This window comes from Canis lupus, chromosome 22, assembly GCF_011100685.1.
Source record: "Canis lupus familiaris isolate Mischka breed German Shepherd chromosome 22, alternate assembly UU_Cfam_GSD_1.0, whole genome shotgun sequence".
Classification (NCBI taxonomy): domain Eukaryota; kingdom Metazoa; phylum Chordata; class Mammalia; order Carnivora; family Canidae; genus Canis; species Canis lupus.
The window spans coordinates 3,429,431-3,455,509 of record NC_049243.1 but is presented as its reverse complement, the minus strand read 5'-3'; the positions used below and the strand labels follow the sequence as shown (position 1 = coordinate 3,455,509).

Sequence of the window (26,079 nt, the reverse complement as noted above, 5' to 3'; positions counted from 1 at the left end):
GCACTCATTCATCCATTCTTCTCTGGGCAAAATGACTGTAGAAGGAGGAATTCAGAACAAAACAAAGAACCAGAGGTAATACTCTCTGCCACAGATCTAATTGCTATGGATATAAGGAAAATATTGAAGATGGAAATCAGGATAACAAATTATCAAGTTACTAGCTGGGCTTGAAAAAACCATAGAAGACACGAATCTCTTAGGGGAGAAATGAGATCTAATCAGGCCGAAATTAAAAATGCTCTGAGATGCTGTCTAACCTGGATGCTGTAAGAACTAGGGTAAATTAGGTAGAAGAGAGAGTAAATGACATAGAAGACAAGTTGATGGAATGGAAGGAAGCTAAGGAAAGGAGAGAAAAACAACTAATGGACCGTGAAGGGAGCTTCAAGAAATCAGTGATGCCATTAAATGAAATATCAGAATTATTGGGGTCCCCGAGGGTGGGGGGGGCAGAAGGCATATTTGAGCAAATCATAATTTAGAACTTCCCTAATCTGGGGAAAAAAACAGGCATTCATGTCCAAGAGGTAGAGAGGACCCCCCTCAAAATCAATAAAATAGATCAACATAAAATAGTGAAGGTTGAAAATTTCAGAGATAAAGAGAAAATCCTGAAAGCAGCTCCAACAAGAGGTTCTTAACCTGTAAGAGTAGGAATGTTAGACTGGCATCAGACTGCTCCAGAGAGACCTGGCAGGCCAGAAATAGCCGGCATGATATATTCAGGGTACAAAACGATAAACACATGCAGCCAAGAACATTTTATCCAGCAAGGCTGTCATTCAGAATGGAAGGAGAGATAAAGAGGTTCCAGGAAACAAAAACTGAAAGAATACATGACCACTAAACCACCTCTGCAAGAAATATTAAGGTGGATCTTATAAGCAAAGAGAGGCCCAGAAGAAACAGAGACCATCTACAAAAACAGGGACTTTACAGGTAATTCAATGGCACTAAATTCATATCTTTCAATAGTTACTCTGAATGTAAATGGGCTAAATTCTCCAATCAAAAGACACAGAGAGTAACAGGTTGGATAAAAAAGCAAGACCCATCCATATGCTGTCTATAAGAGACTCATTTTCAACCTAAAGACACCTCCAAACTGAAAGTGAGGGGATGGAGAATGATTTATCATGCTAATGGACCTCAAAAGAAAGCTGGGGTAGCAATCCCCGTATCAGACAAATTGGATTTTAAATCAAAGACCGTAGTAAGAGATGAAAAGGGACACTATATCCTACCTAAAGGGTCTATCCAACAAGAATATCTAACAATTATAAATATTTATGCTCCTAATTTGGGAGCAGCCAATTATATCAAACAATTAATAACAAAATTAAAGGAACACATTGATAATAATACAATAATAGTAGGGGACATCAATAACCCACTTACAGCAAAGGACAGATCATCAAAGTAGAAGATGAACAAGGAAAGAAGGGCTTTGAATAACACAATGGACCAGATGGACTTCATATATTCACATTCTATCCTAAAGCAATAGAATACACATTCTTCTCGAGTGCACATGGAATTTTCTCCAGAATAGATCACATACTGGGACACAAATCAGGTCTCAATCCATACTAAAAGGTTGGGATTATTTCCTGCATATTTTCAGACCACATGCTTTGAAACTTGATCTCAATCACAAGAGGAAATTTGGAAGGACCTCAAACATTTGGAGGATAAAGAGTATCCTACTAAAGAATGAATAGGTCAACTGGGAAATTAAAGAATTAAAAAAATCCATGGAAACAAATGAAAATGGCAACACAGCTGTTCATAACATTGGGTATACAGCAAAGGCAGTCCTAAAAGGGAGGTACACTGCAATACAAGTCTCCCTTGAAAACTTAGGAAAAGCTCAAATACAAAAGCTAACCTTATACCTAAACGATCCAGAGAAAGAACAGCAAATAAAGCCTAAACCCAGTAGGAGAAGAAAAATTTTTTAAAATTAGAGCAGAAATCAATGAAATAGAGACCAGATCGGAACACATTAACAAAACTAGAAGCTGGGTCTTTGAATGAATTAGTAAGATCAATAAACCCCTAGTCAGACTTATCAAAAAGAAGAAAGGACCCAAATTAGTAAAATTATGAATGATTTCAACCCCAAGTTGCAAGAATCATCAGCAATTGGTAACATGGCAAGATATAAAATCAGTGCACAGAAGTCTATTACATTTCTATACACTAACAATGAGGCAGAAGAAAGAGAAATTAAGGAATCGATCCCATTTACAACTACACCAAATACCAGAAGATACCTAGAAATAAACCTAACCAAAGAGATAAAGATCCATAATATAAAAACTACAGAACACTTAGGAAAGAAATTAAGGAAGATGCAAAGAGATGGAAAAACATTCTATGCTCATGGACTGGAAGAATAAATATTATTCAAATGTCCATGCAGCCACCCAGGGCAATTTACACATTCAATGCAACTCCTATCAAAATACCAACATTTTTCACAGAGCTGGAACAAATAATCCTAAAATTTGTATGGAACCAGAAAAGACCCTGAATAGTCAAAGGAATGTCGAAAAAGAAAACCAAAGCTGGTGGCATCACAATGCCAGACTTCAAGCTGTATTATAAAGCTGTGATCAAGACAGTATTGGGACAAAAACAGACAAACAGATCAATGGAACAGAACAGAGAACCCAGAAATGGGTCCTCAACTCATCTTCAACAAAGCAGGAAAGAATATCAAAGAATCAATATCAAAGAATATCAAATGGATATTTGCTATACATATATATTTTTTTTTAAATCTCCTACATACTTTATTGGACTTCAAAGAGTCTTATGAAATAACACAGAAAAACCATGTGAGGGTGTCCAGGGGGTACAAGGCAGTCTGCAGCCTAGCACCCTCCTAAGACCAGCCCCAGGTGCCTGCACCCCAGGCCCAAAATAGGATCCCAGAGTAAAGGCATGGGAAGGAGTGGGGCAAAAGGAAAATACCTTTACAGCCATAGCAAAAACAGGTAAGGAAAAGAGTTGTCTAGAGGGTGGAAAGGGTGTGAGGGAAGAGGTCACTGACACCATCTTCCTTAGCCACCCCCTTCCCTAAACCAGCTGTGTTCAATAAATGGTGCTGGGGAAATGGAGCAGCCACATGCAGAATAAAACTGGACCTTTTTCTTATACCATACACAAAGTTGAACTCAAAGTGGATGAAAGACCTAAATGTAAGGAATCCATCAAAATCCTAGAGGAGAGCACATGCAACAACCTCTTCAACCTCGGCCACAGGAACTTCTTATTAGACGTGTCTCCAAAGGCAAGGGAAACCAAAGCAATAATAAACTATTGGGACTTCATCAAGACAAAAAGCTTCTGCACAGCAAAGGAAACAGTTAACAAAACTAAAAGGCAACCTATGGAATGGGAGACGATATTTGCAAATGATACAGCAGAAAAAGGGCTAGTGTCCAAGATACATAAAGAACCTACAAGCTCAACATCCAAAAAAACAAAGAATCCAGGCAAGAAATAGCCAGAAGACATGAACAGACATTTCTCCAAAGAAGACATACACATGGCCAACAAGCACATGAAAAAATGTTCCGCATCACTGGCCATCAGGGAAATACACAGGGAAATTTCCCATCAGGGAAATACATCAGGGAAAAACCACAATGAGATACCACCTCACACCAGTGAGAATGGCAAAACTTAAGACAGGACACAAATGTTGGTGATTATGCAGATAAAGGGGAACCCTCTTGTACTGTTGGTGGGAATGCAAGCTGGTGCAGCCACTGTGGAAAACAGTATGGAAGTTCCTCAAGAAGTTAAAAATAGAGCTACCCTATAACCCAGCCATTGCACTACTGGGGATTTACCCCAAAGATACAGATGTAGTGATCCGAAGGGGCGCCTGTCCCGCAATGTTCATAGCGGCAACGACAATAGACAACCTGGGGGAAAAGCGGAGATGTCTATTGACAGATGAATGGATAAAGCAGATGTGGTCTATATATACAATGGAATATTAGCTATCAGGAAGGACGAATACTTACCATTTACATTGATGTGGACAGAACTGGAAGGTATTATGCTGAGCGAAATAAGTTAAACAGAGAAAGACAATTATACGATCTCATTCATATGTGGACTGTAAGAAACAGTGCAGAAAATCGTAGGAGAGGGAGGGAAAACTGCAGGGGAAGCAATCAGAAAGGGAGACAAACCATGAAAGACTCTTAACTCTAGGAAACAAACTGAGGGCTCTGAGAGGGGAGGTGGGTAGGACAACTCGGTGATCAGCATCAAGGAGGGCATGTGATGTGATGAGCACTGGGTGTTAAACACCACTGATAAATTACTGAACACTACATCTGAAACTAAATGATGTACTATATGTTGGCTAATTGAATTTAAATCAAAAGCTTAAAAAAAGAATACTCAAGGGTGAATGGATGCTTAGGGGCTGCAGTGGGAGGGTGTCTAAGCAGCTACTAGGCAGTTGTTTCCACTCTATATTCTCTACAGAATTCCCACTTCCTCCCCATGGCTACACCACCATCATCACACTTACCAAGTTGTTACATCATTTCAATTCCACTAAATATTTCTTGGTCCATATGTTTCTTGACTTCTTAGCTGTGTTTGGCACCACTGATGACTCTATCCTTGAAACATCCTTTCCTTGCCTTCACTGATAAATGTTCCTGTAGTTTTCCTGGGCCCACCGCTGAAGCCATAGCACTCTCCTTCTCAGGGCTGCAGGCATCAGAAGTCTTCCCAGCTCCCAGACTCTCCCTACTACCTCAGTCTTAGCAGTTAACTAATCTCTGAGTTAATTCAGCATCCAGTTTGCTCTATCAGCTTCCCAACACGTGTTGTGATAGTTTGAAAATATGTCAACAAATTCTTTGATACTTCTCCCTTTGAGAATGGAGCTGAATTCCCTTCCTCTTGTGGCCTGGACTTGGTGACTCATGTCTAACACAGAGTGTGGCAGAAAGGACAAAGAACAAAGAAATGAGAACACAAAAGGCAATGTCGCTTCGCTCTTGTCCCCTTGGATCACTGGCTCTGGGGGAAGCCAGCTACCATGTCACGAGGATATTCAAGCAGCCCTGCTGACAGGCCCACATCAAGAGAAACTGAGGCATTTGGCCAACAGCCATGTGAGAAAGGCATCTTGGAAGTAGGTCCTCTAGCCCTAGTCAAGCCATCAAATAACTGCAGTACCAAAACTACCATCTACCTAAACTGCTTCCAAATTTCTGACCCACAGAAACTATGAGATAACAAATGTTGTTTGAAAAGCACCTAGTTTTAGGGTATTCTATTACACAAGAACAGGTAACTGAAACACTAGTATTAACAACAGCCTTTATTATATCCTCTCCCAAATACCAAGCATTATTTTAAATTCCTGAGTAGACCCCAACTAATACAAAATGCCAGTCTTTTCTGAGTTCATCATTGGCTGACATTCTTTAGAATTTTGATTATTAATTAAAAGCCAAAGGCTTGAACAATTTTCAATGATTTAATGGCTCTAATTTAGTCTTTTAATATGCGAACAGGAAGGGCAGACTGGCAGATAATGATATATATATAGTTGGTTTAAATATATATTGTATATATTCTCTTTATATGATGTCTCTTCCTCTTTCTCCCTCCCCCTCCACCACCTGCTGTCCTATGTCTCTATCTCCCTTTCCCCCCACCAAATAATTCTAGTCAGGATGAGAAAGGAGCTAAGGAAACTGAGATACAATGAAATTTAAAAACTGGTCTAAACTCATATAAGTAGTGGAGCCAAGATTCAAACCAGACAACTTTCAAATTCTGTGCTCATCACCACTATGCTATCCGATGTCTCCTAGAATATATATCTGAACACATGTTAAGAACATCAAAACAGGTAAAAGTTCTCATATTCGCCATTACGGTTACATAGTCTCTACCATGTGGCTGGTATTCCTTTCCATGGTATTAACACTGTTAACAGTTAAATATCAACTGTTCTAAGCAGTGAACAAAAGATTAATACACACACACACACACACACACACACACACACACAAAGGGACACAAAGGAAAACATCTTTTTAAAGAAGGTACCAGATGGTACACAGATAAATATCAGAATTCAAAGGAAATATCTGTAGGTAGTTCCACAGTATGTAATGTCATGCCCCAGTACATGATCTACAACTCAGGTCCTTGAAGATATTTAGCGCAAAGATGGACACATCACCATCTACTGTGCTTACTTAGAAAAGAAAAAAAGAAAAAACATTAATCCAAGTCACATTGGGAGATTTTTATTAACTTAAATTGACATCGCTAATTTTGTCTGCCAAGTCCTTAGTGAATATACCTTTATTTGATACAAACCTACTGGTTCTTATCAATACCACAGGATCATGAATACTTACAGTAATCAGTGTTTTATAATGATTAAAACAATGTTCAAATAACAAGTTACTTCACTGACATACTTAAAAGAATATTCTGGGGAGTGTTTGAAAGCTCTGTTTATAAATAGTAATTGATATACTTAGGTATTTGGTGTTGAAGATAAACACTTCTTATATAAAACATTGTTTTAATACATTGCTCTACTAATGAGCCTAGTTAGATATAATATATTTCTAACACTAAAGAATAAAGCTTTATCTTCATATTTATTTTATTCATAGGACTCTTATCAATGAAGAATGTTGAAACTAACAGTAAACTGGCATATTGCAAATGACATTCTATAGAAGTGAAAAAGAAAGCTGCAACAAAACAAACTAGATCACTGCATTACACATTCTTTATACAAACAGCCCACTCTGAACAGTAGAATTAAATGCAGACCAAATGCTTTTAAGTTTTTGTGCCTAGCTGGCAATTACAATCTCCACACACTAAAGAGAAAAGGAACAATAATAATAAAGAACACAGTATTTTTAACGATTATAGCACATTTAACACCTTCAGCCATCCATTGGGTACTCAGATCAGATTGGCAACTGAAATTTCACATCCACCTGGGCTTGCTTGGCTAAGTTCACTATTTCAGAGAGCTTTACAACCTGAAAGGAAAAAACAAAGCAGCTTTCTCTCTTATTTCCACAAAACCATAAAATCAGAACTACTAGTAAATGTGAAATTAATGCATGTTCAATCTTTTTCACTTAAAACATCTGGGCTATTCTTACATGGTTATATTCCACTTCACACTCTTATAAGCATGTGCCACTCTTGAAGGATAGTCAAATCTGACATACTTCATAACTCATGCCCCAGTTCAATACCTTCTGATTTCGTATATATATACCTCTTTTTTATTGCCTAAATTTTATCTATTTTAAGGCAGAAACAGTGTCTTAGTTGGATATCACATAATACAAAGCACATCTAATTAAAAGTGTAAAAGTGTTCAAATAATACGTATACAATCTTAACTTGCAATATCGGGATAGGAGCTTAGGTCCAGGAGTTAGTATTTCGCTTTCTGTCAAGCTGAATTCCAATGTTGTCTCTACAATCTGTCTGAGAATAGCCAGCTGGTACCATACAAAATATCAAAATTAAACATGTCTAAAACCAAACACAGATTCAGCCTCCCTCCTGCTGAAGAGAGCAGCAGAGGGTTTCAGTTAGGCCCCCTGGGTTCAAATCCCACTCTGATGTTTATGACATATGACCTTGATGAATAAGTTCATTTATTCAGCCTCTGTTTCCACATCTATAAAAACAGAAATTATATAACCAAATTCATAACAAGATAAAACCAGAAGAAAAAGCTTAGCATTGCATGCACAATAAATAATAAGTGGCAGCAGTTGCTACTATCATTATCACATTATTATTAATACTGTCATAACTTCCATAATCTCATAATCAGTAGAAAAACACTGCAGTCACAACTTAAACCAACTGTTCACTTTTATCTTTCATGGTCTGTTTGATCAAGATTTGATTGATTCTTCTACTTTTTTCCCCATGTCCACAAAGCTCTCTGAAACACTTTTGCTTTAGCATTCCCTTGCTCAAAATTTTAAACTCAGGATTGAGTATAAATCTCTCTGATACTAAAGTATAGTTGATTTTTATTTACTAGTAAATACTTTCCCAAAGTATGTCCCAAAGAAGGACGTTAGGACCTCCATTATTTTAATGAAATGACTTCACACTAACTCAGCAAGTCTCAAAACCTTATTGCTGATTAAACCATATAGCCCCAGAGTATTCCATGAAATGTCTATAAACAAAGGTAGGAAAGAATCAAAAGTTCTCATTTAAAAATATCTCTATGTCTACTATGGTGTGTGCTCCAAGACAGATTATTAAGTAAAAGCAATGAGATAAAATATATGTTACCATCATACAATGTGAGAAAGCAGAGCTCTAATATAGATGTATACACATACATTAAATATTTCCTAATCATTTTTAAAAAGTAGAAGGATAGACTAAAAACTTCTTTAAAAAGCTGGTTATGCGTGGAAGAAATAGGAATAAGTAGAAAAGTTAGTTTCTCTGCATATACCTTGCTTTAGTTTTGACTTTGGAACCATGTAATATTTATATAAAACAAAACTTCCTTTAAAAATAAATAAATAAGAGGTGCCTTGGTTAAGCGTCTGCATTCGGCAAGGTCCTGATCTCAGGGTTCTGGGGATGAGCCCCACGTCAGGCTCCATGCTCAGCAGGGAATCTGCATGTCCTTCTGTTACTCCCCACTCATGCTCACTCTCTCTCAAATAAATAAAATCTTCTTAAAAAATAAAAATAAATAAATGAAACTAACTTAGATTCTAAAATGAGTCAGCTAATATTGCTAATACTGAGTATTTCTGCTGAATATTAGGAGCACTGAGCACCTTATACTTGTATCTCCATCTTACACACTTTGCAAATTTGTGTCCTTAGATTAACATAGCCTTTTTACCATTTTAGCAGCTTCATCCAAGTCATCACAAGCAAGAATTTTAAGTCCACTGTCTGTTATCAGTGCCTTGGCATCATCAACTCTTGTACCTAGAAATGATTTATGCAAATATAAAGATGTTTTAAATATATACACAAAATCATTTAAAATGTTGGTCACAATGTGAAATTTCAACATAGGAGTACTTCCCATTATTTAATATAAATGTTTCTAAAACCAAAGAAAGTACTGTAGAAGTCTGGAATTACCTCATGAAATATCTTGCCTTACCATGTCACTGGTAACTCAGACAGGTCAGAATTCAAGACAAAGCACAACAAATAAATAACATACTAAATTATACCACGCAAAATGATAAACAATTTTGCCCCAACGTGAGAAATTTTTTGTGAACTCACACTTTAAAAATTTCTATTATATAACATTTTCATTTAAAAGACACAGCTATTTGAAAACTGTATTTTAAATGAACTGAACTCCTTGGAATTATGAACTTATAAACAATCAGAGTTCACAGACAAGTCCAAGATATCTTTTACACTCACCTTGTAACCGTACCACAATAGGTATTTTAATTTCCAAATCTTTTACTGCCATAACTATACCCTGTGCAATAACATCACACCGCATGATTCCTCCAAAAATGTTGACCAGAATAGCCAGTACCTGTGAATAAAATGTTTTTTGTAGATTAAAATTTAAAAGCAAGGAGTATGTGTCCTTCCTTCTCAAGAAAATACTAGTGTCTGTACTTTATGGTACAAATTAATTCCATGGTACTATTTTCAGGCCTGACCATCACATCCTCTGCAGCTCTTTTAGAGAGACTTATTCTCTAAAATCAGAACTTATTCTCCCCAACTTGGGTGATTTCAACACCTGGCTCATAGTCTCTTCTCTCCTGTCCCATATGAACAGGATTCCCTGGGGATTCCATTTACTTGTTTCCTATTAAACATCGCCGTTCACCAACATGACTGCCCCAGATCATGATAAAAGATAACATCACATACAAGATCTCCAATTTAAAGTTCTTCTTCATTTATCCCCATCAGCTCAACCAAATCCTCACACAAAGCAGAACCTCAGAATCACTCAGCTTCTCTTGAATACCCACTCCTAGCTTCACTTGACATCTAAACTTCAAGACCTGTTTGGATCAGCATTCTTACATCACTGATAGTCTGAATCACCGTCCTTCTATCACTTACACCCCCCAAAAAGTGTCTTAGTTTACTCACCTACAACAGAGCTTCCAACTAGTGAAATACAAATGGGTTACAGACATACCAAGATACTGTTCCCCTCTACTCTTAGGGCAGCTAGGAAGGTTCTGGGACAGCTAGCACCTCTGGGCCACTGGCCTCCGACTACAGGCAACCTTCTCCATCTACTCTTCTACCTTTTCTGTGAATGATTTGACATTAAAAAGGTTGAAACACACCAAACTATACTATGCATTCCTTATCCTTACAAATATTATTTCTAGATCTTTAAAAAAAATTAAGAAATAGACTAGATCTCATAGTGACCTTGACACCTTCCTCTCTTCTTCCCTCCCACCGCATTCCGGATAGCTTCAATATGTACCACAGACATCATCTAACACTCCAGCCTTAAAATCACTGGATCACTACCATGTTACTTTTACCTCCAGTTCATTTCAAATAATGACACCAAGGCTAAATCCTTGATGACCAAATGAAGATTTCTAGAATATTGAGTGTATAAATCCCACTCTCTGCTTAACCTCCTCTCCTTTTGTCTGTAACACCTCTCACTTTTAACTCCATCAAACCCAGTCTTTTCCTCTTAAAAGCCTCTAGTCTCTCAACCTTGTTCTAATCTCCAAGACTCTCAGCTCTCAGCAGATCTGGCTTTCTTCACTACAGAGCCTGGAACCTGTGGCTGAGCACAAGGATACTGCTACCTACATGCTTAATTTCCCCATATCCATTCCTCTCAAGACCAGTCTGCCTCTGCCATTCCTTCAAATAATACACACTTGGATGATTCCAGCCGATCAGTTTACTCATTCAAGGAAAACAATCCTTCCTTTAATAATCTGCCTCATAGCTCTCACTTTCTTCATAAGACTCCTATCTGACTTCAAGCTCTAATTTTTAGCATGAGATCGATCTTCCTTTCCCCAATGATATCTCAAGGAAGGAGTTAACCTCCTCTCTAAAACTAATCTCACCACCTCATTACTGTATTGTATTTCCTCCAAGTCTTCACTCCTAAAATCCCTTCTCTCTCCAACTACAAACAGCTCATATTCTTGGTCTTCTAAACAAACAAGCAAGGAAATACACACTAAACAGCTCTCCTCAACCCTACCTCCATTCAACTGCTAATTCTAGGTCCTCCTGTGCCTTCAGAAAAAGTACCCTAGGGGCACCTGGGTGGCTCAGTTACCTGCCTCTGGCTCACAGCATGATCCCTGGGTCCTGGGATTCAGCCTAGCATCAGGCTCCACACTCCAGAGAATCTGCTTCTCCCTCTCCCTCTGCGCCTCCTCCCTGCTCATGCTCTCTTTTCTCTCTCTCAAATTAATAAATAAAACGGAAAAGAAGAAGAAAGAAAAGAAAGAAAAAAGAAAAAAAAAGAAAAAGGAAAGGAAAGGAAAGGGAAAAGGAAAAGGAAAAGGAAAGGAAAAAAAAAAACCCTCAAAGGGTAATCCCTCCTAGATCCACTGCCTCAATTCCTGATGACAGTTCAAGCCATTACAAGCTGGTCTCTGCCCCCTTCTTCCCTACTCTTGGTAGGGTTCCCAATCATTATTTCAGTCCTTACTCTACATGATCACTCCTATAGATGGACACTGCAGCCCATCCCTTACTTTTCAAAATTCTCCACCTTGGCCTTGGATGTCATCGTTCTCTCTGGATCTGCACCTGTCAATTTGTTCTTTTATGGTGTCTTCCTCCTCTATTCAATCCTTCAGAAACCCATTCTTGGTTTTCTCATCTCACTCACATGGGTCATCTTACCAACTCCTAACACTTCAACTTTTCTCAAAGCACCAAGGACTCTCATATATATACAACTATTATAGGAAGTACAGTAACCTTATAATCGCCTGCTAGATACAGTCACCACACTCCAAACTTAACATATTCATTCAGAAATATCCATTTCTCTACTTTCCCTCTGACTGTACAAAAAGCATCTCCACCCAATGATTGTCCCCAACCAAAAGTCCTAATGTTAATCTAACAAACCCTTCCCCACGGCCCTCCAACAAAAAAGGGAAAAAATGAATTTAATGATTCTATCTCAGAAATGCCTCTAAATTAGGGTTCTTTGCTTTATTCTTACTGACACTACCTTTGTCAGACCTCTTCATATTTTTTAATAAGCAGGTGTAACAACCAAATTATCTCTCCTGGCAGTGCCTCCCTACTCTCCATTGCATCCTCTACTAGCAGAGTTACCTTCTTTTAAAAAATGTAAAAAAATAAACAAAAAAGTAGGGGACATATTTACATATATGCCATGTATGGACTAGGGTAAGGGAGTTAAAATCCAAATGTCCTAACTACAGATACAGAGATCTTTACAATGTGGTCTCCATTTGACAACATTAATCATTCATTCCAATAATGCTGTATTCTCACACATAAGCATCTTACTATCCCATAAACATAATCGTCTTTTTTGAACTCTATATGCCTTTGTATATTTTCTTCCTCTTGCCTAATTTATTCAATTTCTCAAGACAACTCAAGGGATCATTCATGCAGTGAAGGACTCCCTGATTCTCCTACTAGTTACCAGCTCTGACTTCTGTTCTTCCAAGCACTATACTCAGTTTATCACCCCAGTCAGACTATAAATGCCTTGAGCAAAGTAACCATGTATTCTCAAATCCAAGTACAGTGTCCAACACACGGAGACATAATAAGTATACAGCTACTTCAATGCTATCCACATTGTCTCCCTGGATTCCGGGCCTGTTTCCAATTCTAATGCCCTTCCTGACAGTCCACAATACTGGAACTCTTCATTGCTTTTCTCCACTCTTGTACCTAGACTTAAAAGTCATACTTAAAAAAATAATTAGAATTCTAGTTCCTTAGTAAGTACTCAACAGTTAAATAATTAGTAATTATTTATATAAATATATATATAAGTATGAAAAAACTCTTTTATACTCTTTTAGAGTTTATGCCAAAGGAAGCTATAAAAATATAATTCCAATAAGACTTATTTTTTGAATAGTTATTAAACAAGGAAAATAAAGCACTTTTATTTCTCATTTCAGTTCAATGCTTTGTGTAAAATAAATATGGCAAATGATTCTAGGGTCTAGAGATAATTCTCTAGGTTCAGAGAGTAGTAAAATAGATTTTTTTTTAAGATTTTATTTATTTATTCATGAGAGACACACAGAGAGAGGCAGAGACACAGGCAGGGAGAAGCAGGCTCCCTTTGGGAAGCCCCATGCAGGACTCGATCCTAGAACCCCAGGATCACAACCTGAGCCAAAGGCAGAGAGTCTCAACCACTGAGCTACCCAGGCATCCCTAAAATAGATTTTTTAAAAACAATTCTAGAGTCTAACACCATAAGTAAAAATGTACATTGTCAGCATCATCAATGGTAAATACTTATTAATGACCTCTGTATGCACTGAATACTATGCCAGCCATGGGAAGAGGGAAAAAAAAGAGAGAAGAGAGAAGAGAGAAGAGAGAAGAGAGAAGAGAGAAGAGAGAAGAGAAGAGAAGAGAAGAGAAGAGAAGAGAAGAGAAGAGAAGAGAAGAGAAGAGAAGAGGTTACGAAAGGAAAGAAAGGGAAGAAAAGAAAGAACAGAAAGAAACGATCTTTACCAATGAGCAATTCTCAGTTCTAAATTCAGTAAAACTAGTTCCACAGAAGCCACTATCCTTTTTTTCCTTTAGTCTTACAAAACCGACAATGGCCACATATAGATACACTTCTTTAAAAAATGATTGATAATCTGTGTATCTTTTGGATCATGATGTTTCACATCCCTTGTATTCTGATAATTACATATAAAATCATAGTTCTAATTTATGGCCTATCAATATGTGAAAGATTTATGCAAACATTAAAATGAGTGTTTTAGAAGAACACCTCAGTGAATGCAAAAAGTGTTTCAAGATATGCTAGCCAAAAAACTCAAAGTATGTGATTTTGAAAGATTAAGTATTTATGGATGGGAATTATATCTTATGCCATATCTTTATGGCATGTAATTATATCTTAATAAGTTTGTTTCTATAAAGATATATATGCAAACAGAAGGAGAGAGAGAAAGACAGGGAATGTGTGTGTGTGTGTGTGTGTGTGTGTGTGTGTGTGTGTGTGAAATATACAAGCATTAACAAGTTAAAAAAAATGATCAATAGTAACAAAAATTCTCTCTGGATAGACTTAAAGGTAATTTTAATTCTCTTCCTTGTAGCTTTATAGATTTTCCAGATTTCTGGGCTCTTGTGATCAAGTAACATCTCCAGCAGTTTTCCACAGGAATGGCTCCCATTCCTGATCACTACCATTTACAGTATTACCTAATACCATCTAATATATTTTCATCTTGTTTTCCAAATTACTGTGAGAAATTTTATCTTTTTCTAGTTAATTTTATTGCATTGATTTCAGCAACTTTTTCCAAACTAATTAGGTCTTCTGAATTTTAATGCTCTACTACTATAATGACCACATCTACTAATCAAGTAAGTTGCTTCTCATCATTCAAATTCTAAAACATAAGCTCTGCCCTTACCTTTTTATCTGAAGTGATAAGTTTAAATGCTTCTGTTACTTGATGGACTGTGGCACCACCACCAACATCAAGAAAGTTTGCTGGAGTCCCTCCATGAAGCTTTATTATATCCATTGTGGCCATAGCCAAACCAGCACCATTTACTGTCAAGAGGGAAAATGATTTACATAAACAACAAACACGAAGAAAATAAATTAAGCTCAGCCAATCCAAATTTAACATAGCAACACAGGGTACCTAGACAGCCTATATTTCCATCAAGGCCAATGTAGTTGAGATTTGCCTTAGCTGCACCTTTCTCCCTTTCATCTTCTTGGGTCCAGTCCTGTAAGTCAAAGATTTTCTTCTGGCGATAAGCTGAATTAGAATCAAAATTGATCTTTGCATCCATGCACAGCACTTTGAAGGAAAAAAAGAAAGTGATCTTAATTTCAAAACAGACACAATAAACAATCCAATAATCAAATGTTCTTAATTTAGGGGAAAACGGTTTTGTTACTTATTGAAAGTATTTCAATTTATGCTCACAAATTTTTATGTATCCAAATTGTTATTAAAAAAGAATATTTGGGAATTAAAACTGTTCCATCAAAGCTACTAGTTCTATGTCCATCCTAGGCAGATGATAACTGATAAAAGAGGGGGAAAAAAAACCTTCAAAAACACTTCAAATTTGTTTTAAAATTACCAAAATATAACCAGCCATGCACCTAGCTAACCCCTTCACTTGCACCCTGGACCCCAGTGCCTCTTCTTACCTACTTAAGGACATTGTTCTAACAATTCTATCTTTTCTGCATTATCAACTGGCCCCTTTTCTATTGGCTAAATCCCAACAATTTGCCAAAATGCTGTTATTTCTCTCATCTTAAAAAAGAAAGAAAAAAATATTTTGCCACTTCTTCCCCCTTACTCTTCTCTTCATATACAGCAAAAATTCCTGAATGAATGGTCCATTTAAACCAGGGGCCAGATTCAGCCTATGCCTATTTTGTATTGCCTGTGAGCTAAGAACGGGTTTCACATTTTTATGTATTTTGAATGGGTCGTGAAGAAGAAAGAAGGGAAAAAGTAGAAAGAGAAGAACAGGGATATGAAGAAAAGAAGCAGGAACTAAGACCATACGTAGCCCACAAAACCTAAAATATTTATATATGCCAACTTCTTTGCCTAAACTCATTGTACAAATTTTTTCTCCCACCATCCCCCCTAACTCTCATCAGGTTTTAACCCCAGCATTCTACCTAAATGGCTAATATGAAGGTCATCTCTCCCAACTTCATCTTTCATAGCATTATCTCTTCCTCATTCCAATATAACTGCAACAATCTCCTTGCTGTCCATGATAAAAGGCTGAAAGAACTGAGCAATTTCCGCCTCAACACAAGCTGCTCAACACAAGAGATAGAATTTGAAGTCCAGTTAACTACTAATAACAAAAATCAACACTCTTTCTGAGAAACACAAAAGAATTCCATCTCTCCCAAAATATCCCGTGCACAACTAAAAATCACTAGATGGGTAAAAGAAAAACAGGAAAATATGACCACCCATATAGAGAAAAAGCATCAAGAAAAACCAAACCCAACACAACCCAGATTTGGAACCAAAGGACTCTGAAAGTTGTTTTAGGGCAGCCCCAGTGGCACAGCGGTTTAGCGCGGCCTGCAGCCCAGGGTGTGATCCTGGAGACCTGGGATCAAGTTCCACGTCAGGCTTCCTGCATGGAGGCTGCTTCTCCCTGTCTGTGTCTCTGCCTCTCTCTCTCTCTGTCTCTCATGAATAAATAAACAAAATCTTTTAAAAAAATCTATTTTACCACTCTCTGAATAGAGAATTATCTCTAGACCCTAGAACTATTTGCCATATTTATTTTACACAAAGCATTGAACTGAAATGAATAAATAAATAAATCTTTTAAAAAAAATGAAAGTTGTTTTAAATATATTTAAGGATTTAAAGGAAAATATGGCCATAATAAAAGACAAGATAGGTAACTTTGAGGAAATAAAACTATGAAAAGGAGCCAAATAGAAAATCTAGAACTAAAAGGTATAATACGTAAAGTGAAAAATTCAATAGATATGCTTATGCTTAACAACATATTTGCTGGAGATGGATCAATGAATCTGGAAGCTACCCAATCTGAAAAAAACAGTGACCTGTTAGACAGCATGAAGTTATCTAACATGTGACAGTGGAAGGAGAATGGGCCAGGAGAAAGTATTTTAAGTGATGAGAAAAGATATGTCAAGCTAGACTTCTGTGTCCAATAAAAATATTCTTCAAATCATGTAAACAAATTTTCAAAAAATAAAGACCTTATCAAATTACTAAGAAAAACTATCCATGTTTCCTTTGAGTACTATAATAGGCTGAATAACAGCCACCCAAAGATACACAGATCCTAACACTTAAGAACCTGTGAATGTTACCTTATACGTTAAAATGTTCAGAGATGTAATTAAAATAAGGATCTTGGAAGGAGATTATCCTGGGTTATCTCAAAGGGCCCAAGTATCTTTACATCACAAGTATCTTTATAAAAGACAAGCAGAGGGAGATTAGATACACACAGAAGAGAAAGAGGCAATGTGACCAGAGAGGCAGAGACTAGAACCAGATGGCCACAGATGACAAAATGCCGCAAGAAGTTACAAAAGGCAAGGAATGAAGGCTCCTTAGAACCTCTAGAGGGAGCGCCTTGAACCTGTGTGACACTCATTTTGGATTTCTGGCTTCTAAAGCTCTGAGAGAAAGTACCTGTTATTTTAAGCCACCTAGTTTGTAGTAACTTGTTACAGAAACCACAGGAAACTAACACGATTACCAAAGGACATCAACAGAAAATGTGCAGTCTATGGAGGAAAATGTCTGCCCAATAAATGTGAAAACTTCACATCACAAATAATCAAAGAGGGCAGCCTGGGTGGCTCAGCGGTTTAGCGCTGCCTTCAGCCTGGGCCATGATCCTGGGGACCTGGGATCAAGTCCCATGTTGGGCTCCCTGCATGGAGCCTGTTTCTCCCTCTGCCTGTGTCTCTGCCTCTCTCTCTCTCTCTCTCTCTGACTATCATGAATAAAAATTTAAAAAAAAAAAAAAAAATATATATATATATATATCTCAAAATGTTATTATCTGACCCAATAATCAAACATATGTTACAATATTATTCCTCTTTGACCCAAAAATTCTACCTCTAAGAATCTACATGAAAGATAATCAAGACTTCAGAGATTTATATACAAATAATGTGCAGGCTTCTAAAAATTGAAAAATATTTAACATCTAAAGATTCTATTATGTAGTTTTAAATTTAAAAAGGGAAAAATACAAACTGAATAGACAATATTATCTCAATTACAGAACTGACTGAAATGAACTACTAAAATATTACAATGGTGTTAGGTGATGAGGTTATAGGAGTTTTTTCCCAACCTACCTATAGTTCTTGGTGCAAATTTTCTAAAATAAATATACAATGCCATTAATTAGAAACAAAAAAATCCTTCTAATATATAGAAATGCGGGACGCCTGGGTGGCTCATCGGATGAGCCTCTGCCCTCGGCTCAGGGCATGATCCCGGGATCTTAGGATTGAGTCCCACATCAGGCTCTTTGCGTGGAGCCTGCTTCTACCTCTGCCTATGTCTCTGCCTCGCACTCTGTGTCTCTCATGAATAAATAAATAAAATATTTTAAAAATATATACATATAGAAATGCCTACAAAGAAAAGAGAAACTAAATATAAAGGGAAAAAAATGGTTTTTAAGAAAACAAAGACATTCTCTTAGCAAGAGAATATAGCTGCAGGATTTCACAGAGGAAAATAATTCAGGAATCTTGCTTTCAATGTTAGCATTACATAAAGGGGAAAAAAGAAATACCTGTTTTATACAAATAATTCTTCCTCATTGAACACTGCATTCTTAAAATATGTCTTTACTCTTTCTAAAAATTTTAATTTTTCAGTTTTATAAACTACCCATATGATCATAAGAGTACTCATTTGTTATATAACCATATAAATGACCAACCAAAAATCAATTTCTATAATAAAGAATATAACTAATCAGAAGTGTAAAAATGAAAGGTGATCTACAAATGCTTAAGAGTAAAATGTCCAAAGGGACTTGAAACCAAATCCAATAAATTACAGTAATAAAAGTAGTTAATACAAGTTATCAAGAAAAATCTAGGCTGCAATAATGCAACTTAGATTTTTAAAATAACTATGCATGGAAGGTGTGATAATTAAGAATCTTTAAACACATGCAAAAGAAAAGAAAAGCTAATCTTACCTCTCCAGTGGATAAAAATATAAAAGGACTCAACTATCAGAGTCTACCTTTTACATAATAAAGATTCATGATGACTTTAAAGTCTGAAACTTGTGAGACACTCAGATGGCTAATTCCCAAAACTACAGCCATTTACTCACTACCACACTGGATACTCTCTAATCAGCACTGCCCAAAAGAGCTTTCTGCAATGATGGCGATATTCTCTATGTGTGCTGTCTAATGTGGTAACTGCATGCAGCTACTGAGCAGTTGAAATGCAACTAGTTCGACTGCGGAACATTTTAATCACATATCATTTTAACTAATTTTAATTGCTCCATGGGGCTATAGCCCCTATATTATACAGTGAAGCTTTTATTACCCTATGTGTATAAAAATATATATTTAATGTGTCTGTTTTAATAGGCATCTTTAATACTTGTTCACATTCATTCTACTTATAGTAAATAAGTTTCTACATAGGAATGAGCTCACTCCCTTATGAATTCAACTTCCTTAGTGTAACATATGATTGACAGATAAATACATCATCAATATTTGATTTAAAAAGATACCTTACCAGTTCCATCTGAATCCTCTACCATTGGATTTATTTCTACCATAGTTGCATCATATTTCAGGAAAAGGTTGTAAAGCTTGACCATATTTTCTGCCGCAGAGTCCACAATATTAGATGGAAATCCCATCTTCTGTGCAAGCTGAAATCAATTTGTCTCTTTATTGTAGGTATGTTACATATAACCAATCAACACTAAATACTTGTAAATATAAAAACTTACAGTTTATCATTAAATTGATAAGCATGAATCATTTGTAGTCAAACATGAATGACTGAAATAGCAACTACTATTACTAAACGGTTACACAGAACTTTTCCTAAAGATGTTTATTTAAGAGAGCACGTGCACACATGTGCACAAGTGGAGGGGAGGGGCAGAGGCAGAGGAAGAAGCAGACTTGCTGGTAAGCAGGGACTCTGACGTGGGGCTCAATCTCGGGAACCAACTGGGCCATTCAAGTGCCCCTAAGCAAAACTTTTTATTCAAAATTCTCACATGGCAAGTAGTATGCCCATTTTACAAGTGAGAGGTCAAGTGACCCGCCATTTGCCTAGATTCTAGTTCCAAAGCTTATTCCATACTGTCTCTAGCCTTATGGCAATCTAAACTGAAATAAGAGGCTTATATTTTATTAAAACAATGTATAAAAGGTGGACTGATAATCACCATTGTCCAAATGATAGCAAAAATACTAAATCACCCAATTTTGTGTTTTATGTAATTTATGAAGAGTATCTACCAAGCAGTGAGGACCAGTATAACTGCATTTATTCAAAAACCTACTGAATACCTAATACAAGCAAAGACCAAATGATGTATATACTTAAGCTTCCAATCTAATAGAAGCATTTAGTCTTGAGCAGATTCCTAGCTAGATATACTTGAAGAGATTTTTTTTTTAATTACATATCCCAAGGTCCCAACACAGCAGTTCTAGTTCACAAGTTCTACAGTGGAACAAGCCAAGCCATCCATAATTTTTGAAGTTGCATAAGCAATTCTGAACCACGGGTACGAGAAGCTACATGTTTATATGTTTATTCTAACTGCTGTCACTGCTCAAAAACCCTATGGAGGAGGTTTTACTCTTTTCCAACTGCTATCTAAGGCTGCAATACATTTGAATTTCAATTACAGAAAATCATAAATTCTTTAAGGGTGAATATGATTTTTATAAAAAGTCAAATACTGCCAATAAAAGGCTAAGAAATATCATTTTCAGTTAAGACTTATTTCATTTTTTTTTTAATTTTTATTTATTTATGATAGTCACAGAGAGAGAGAGGCACAGAGACACAGGCAGAGGGAGAAGCAGGCTCCATGCACTGGGAACCCGACGTGGGATTCGATCCCGGGTCTCCAGGATCGTGCCCTGGGCCAAAGGCAGGTGCCAAACCGCTGCGCCACCCAGGGATCCCTAAGACTTATTTCAAATAAAGAATAAGAAATAAATGAGAAATTATAAATAATAAATAATATATTATTTCATTAAGAAAGATTTTCACTAGGTCATAATCCACCATTTAGATCTAAACATGTGAGAATTACAATAGAATGCTGATCAACCCAAAATGACATTAATTTGTTGAATGCTGTGCTAGGTAACTATTTCTATTCATCACTCAAAAATCTTAGGGGCACATGGATGCCTCAGTGGTTGAGTGTCTGCCTTTGCTCAGGGCATGATCCCAGGGTCCCAGGACCAAGTCCCACATCAGGCTCCCCACAGGGAGCCTGCTTCTCCCTCTGTGTCTCTGTCTATCATGAATAAATAAATTTTTTAAAAAAAAAGCTATAACCTTAGTAGATTATGTCTTCAAGTATTCTTGTAAATCAAGTATTCTTTCTTATCTAAATTTAACTGTCCAGTCATCATTCTTACATAATTACCTAATGAATCAAATCTCTGTCCCCTTTAAAGATTTATACCATTCTCTTGCCTAAATGACATTACCAAAGTAACTTCTCTATCTCCTTTAAACCTCTGTGCCGGTCAAAAATTCCTGCTCTACTGTACTTCAATATCCTAAGCTTATTTTGACATAGTTTCCACTAATAGATGCTAATTTCTTTCAAACTTTAATATTGAAACTTTTCTTTTAAAATGGGTCACTTATCTTTCATATCCAAACTAAACAACTTAATTCAATTGCAGTTTTACCAACCTTCCCAAACAACTCTCACAGGCCATGGTATTAAACTTCACGGTTGGTTTTTTTTGGAGGGGAGTTGGGGGAGGAGAGTAGGGTGGGTGGATAGAGGAGGGAGGAAGAAGCACACAGAAAACTAGTTAAATTGTGGGCAAAATTTATTGTGTATGTGCAGACACTAAAGTCCATAAACCGCCCCCAAAAATAAAATCACTGATCTATCACAGGGATGTATAAGACAGTGTCCCTACCATTCCATACAATTTACAGGAAATAAAGGAGAGGCTGGAACATATTAAATGCTACCATGGGGATGTAAAATTCAGACTATGATAAATTATAAAGTATAATCATCCCAGTGTCTTCAAGAAATGAAAGAAAAAGGACAAAGAGAGTAAGGGAAAGAAAACCTATAAATTAGAAAAAGACCTATGAGAAAATAACCACAAACAATGAAGGACCCTATATGGATCCCAACTCAAACAAATTATAAAAGAAAAAAAATGAAAAACTTGAGAAAGGAATGTGAATGACTGGGTAAGTAAGTAAAGATATTAAAGAGTTATTATCAATTTTACTAGGTGTAACAATGGTATAGTGGCCATTTTAAAAGAATCCTTACCTTTTAAAGACAAATACTGAAATATTTATGGAAAGAAAAAGGAAATATTGTAGATACTTCTAAAATTTTCAATTTCAAACAAGATATTAACATGCCTTGACACTCAAAAAAAAATTTTTTTTTCAAAAATTTTTTAAAAAGTTTCATCAATCACTTCACTTATTCAAAGTTAATTCTCTTTCTTTTTTTTAAAGTATTACAATTATGCAATAAAGCTAGATAAAAATTTTTCAGAATATAACATACCCGGACAGCTTGTTCTTTCTTGATGCCTTCTACAATATCAATAGGTTCTTTAACTATGGCCTCAGGAGTCTCAGCAGCAACATCTTCAATGTTGACTCCACCTTGAGAACTTCCTATTAATACAGGACCCTAGCAAGATAAATACAGGATCCATCGATAAAATGTTAAAACCTACTTACGCACAGTATCAGACTATCATTCCCCAATCCTATTTTTAAATTTCCTCAAGATTTTCTCCTTATACCTCCTGCATACTCCCTCTACGTAAGTGTTCATTTGAAATAATGGAAAAGAGGGACACCTGGGTGGCTCAGCGGTTGAGTGGCCCGGGGCAGGATCCTGGAGTCCCGGGATGGAGTTCCATATGGGGCTCCCCACAGGGAGCCTGCTTCTCCCTCTGCCTGTGTCTCTGTCTCTCTCTCTCTCTCTCTCTCTCTGTGTCTCTCATGAATAAATATATAAAATCTTTAAAAAAAAAAAAAAAACGAATGGAAAAGAAATAAAAACGTAGAGGAAGACAGTATCTTACCTGTGAGGGGAAAAACATTAAAAATATATATAAAACTTATATCAAATAAGTTAATATAAATACATATATATAAAATATAACCTGTGTGTTTTTCTTAAGAACTGAAGGACAATTAAAGTATTATTTAAAGAATTCTTTTAGGGCACCTGGGTGGTTCAGATGGTTAAGCATCTGCCTTCAGTTCAGGTCATGATTCCAGGGTCCTGGAATTGAGTCCTGCATTAGACTCCCTCCTCAGCAGAGTCTGCTTCTTCCTCCCTCTCTGCCCCTCCTCCTCCCCTGCTCACGCACTTGTGTGTGCGTGCTCTCTCTCCCCCTAATGAATAAATTTAAAAAATAGAAAATAATGTTTTTAAAAATCATAAAAAAGATATTGATATTTAAAAAGCCTAATGAATTAAAGTTGAAGATTTTATAAGCTCTAGCCCTACTGCAAGTTAGTAAAAAAGAAAGTTACTGACCTTAAAATAGTCCTAGCTAAAAAAAAAAAAGAAAAAAAAATAGTTCTAGCTATTATCATGACCAATATAAGAAGTTAAGATAAAAATACTAAATAATTAACTTTTAAGTCCTCTAAAATAAACTAAGAAAAAAACCTTAAAGCAAAATAATCTAATGGATTTGTTTATTTATTTCACAAAACTGGAAATAATCCTAACATGCAAAAGCAAAGAAATGGTAAAATCATATTAATGAAGATTATTTAATGATACAGAAGAATGATCTCAATAGTATTATGTGGGAAAAAACTGATATAAAACTTTAGATTCTATTCTCAATCATGTGGGTTTTTTCAACATAAAGTATGTTTAAATGTGCAGCTACTAATCACACCAACTGAAAAAAAGATGGGAAGACGTTAAATGATAAGATTTTTATTATTTTATGTTACCATTCCACCCACAGACACAATTTTTTTTACAGTGAACATAGTATTCTTAATCCGGGCGGGCGGTGAAAGTGTGACTTTCATGGGAAAAAAGCAAGAACAAAAAACTACTATTTCCACTTTTCTATCCCAGCAACTAGTGTGTTTCAGTAACAAACTCATTTCAAGACATAACGCAAAGGAATAGTATTGTATTCGTTATTGTTTAGAAAACAAAATAATACTTCAATTCCTCAAAATAAGACAATAGCCAGAGGAAAAACACAACCTATTACTTTTTTAAGAGAATTAACTGTTACTTAAATGAAAAAAATGACTTAAAAAATAGTACTAACTTCCATGAAGAAAAACTGAGTGGCTGAGAAAACAGGTGTGGCTGGGAGATTTACATTTCCTTGTACATCTTCAAACACTTTAAATTTTATATATTAAGTGATTAGATTTCAATATGTATGTATAAAGAACTTGGCAGGCCTTTGTCCCCAGCATCTGGAAAGCAACCTTTAAACCTACTATATAGGAGCACCTGAGTGGCTCAGTTGGTTAAAATGTCTGCCTTCGGTGCAGGTCAAGATCCCAAGGTCCTGGGATTGAGCCTCGCATTGGGCTTCTTGCTTATTTAGCAGGGAGCCTGCTTCTCCCTCTCCCTCTGCTTGTGCTCTGTCAAATAAGTAAGTAAAATCTTAAGAAAAAAAAAAGCCCTTCCACTAACACTGACAGTTTATGCTACTGAAGTGACTCATGGTGGGCCTCTAGTTAATACAAAGGAAATGACTCAGGTAGGCCACAGGCCAGGACAGAAAGACAAACACTTTGATTAGAGGTTTGCAGCTTTGAGCCACATTGTTATCAGCCCACCCTTCTGGGAGGAAAGGGGGCCTGGAGATTAAGCTCAACTAAGTGGCCAATGATATAATCAAACATGTCTACTTAATAAAGCACCTCCAAAAAAACTGGATTTTGGCATCAGCAAGATGGTAGAATGGGAAGTCCTAGACCTAATTCTCCCATAGAAACACTAACTTAACAATATGTGATCTGAATTTTTATTCCCTTCTATGAGAATAAATCTCTTTATGAGAATGTCAGAAACCAGTTAGGAAATTGTAGTTACTGAAGTTCAACTGCAATGAAACAGGTAAGAAAAGCAATTTCATTTCATCCAAGTCAGCGCCTCCCCTAGGCTTACACAGCTAAAGATCAAAAGAAATAGCCCAATGCCCTGCTTCCTCCTTGGGAGGAAAAGGGGAAAGTGGATCCCACAGCCAACATTCCTGCATTTCAGGGGGCTACAAAGCAACTGGTTTCTGTCTCACCTGACTTGGAGGACCAGCTGGGAAAAGCATACTCTAACTACCTTTGGGAGGGGGAGGGATACAACAGAACAAAAAAGAGCTCAGCAACTTGGGACAGCACTACTTGTAACTTGTAATACTACAGAAAGCAGCCAACATAGCTCCCAGAAACTGGATAGCCTAAAAGAAATGGATAAATTCCTAGAAACATATAATCAACCAAAAATGAGTCGTGAAAGAAAAAAAAAAATCTGAATAGACATATTACAAGGAGATCAAATCAGTAGTCAAAAACCTCCCAACAAAGAAAAGCCAAGACCAAAGGACATCACTGAAGAATTCCACCAAGTATTTAAAGAACAGCAGTGTTTCTCAAACTTTTCCAAAAAACTGAGGAGGGGGAACACTTCCAAACTCATTCAGTGAGAGCATTATTGACACCAAAATCAGACAAAGATATTATAAGAAAACTATTAACCAATATCCTTGATGAATACTGATACAAAAACTCTCAACAAAACACTAGTAATCAATTTCAGTAACACACTAAAAGGATTATACATCATAAATAAATGGGATTTATTCCTGAAATGCAAGGATGGTTCAACATACCAAAAACAAAGTAATTCACCACATTAACAGAATCAAGACCAAAAACCACATGATCATCTCAATTGATGCAGAGTAAGCATCGGAAAAAAATTCAATATCCTTTTATAAAAACACTGTACAAACTAAGAATTGAAAGAACTACCTCAACATAATAAAGGCCATATATTAAAAAAAATAGTAATAAAAATA

The 26,079-nt window shown here is 36.4% G+C and overlaps 1 protein-coding gene across 1 annotated transcript in view; it reads right to left on the bottom strand.

Annotated features, from left to right (window-relative positions):
- Window positions 1-6,283: 6,283 nt before the first annotated feature.
- The window catches only part of SUCLA2 (succinate-CoA ligase ADP-forming subunit beta), a 43,359-nt gene continuing 23,563 nt past the window's right edge, over window positions 6,284-26,079 (bottom strand). Inside the window, exons 5-11 of the mRNA XM_038569524.1 lie at window positions 22,566-22,694; window positions 19,547-19,685; window positions 14,919-15,080; window positions 14,682-14,824; window positions 9,472-9,592; window positions 8,927-9,015; window positions 6,284-7,064 (exon numbers count right to left, since the gene is read on the bottom strand). Of these exons, the coding sequence (XP_038425452.1) occupies window positions 6,990-7,064; window positions 8,927-9,015; window positions 9,472-9,592; window positions 14,682-14,824; window positions 14,919-15,080; window positions 19,547-19,685; window positions 22,566-22,694 (858 nt within the window). The 3' untranslated portion in view covers window positions 6,284-6,989. The remainder of the gene's footprint in view (window positions 7,065-8,926; window positions 9,016-9,471; window positions 9,593-14,681; window positions 14,825-14,918; window positions 15,081-19,546; window positions 19,686-22,565; window positions 22,695-26,079) is intronic.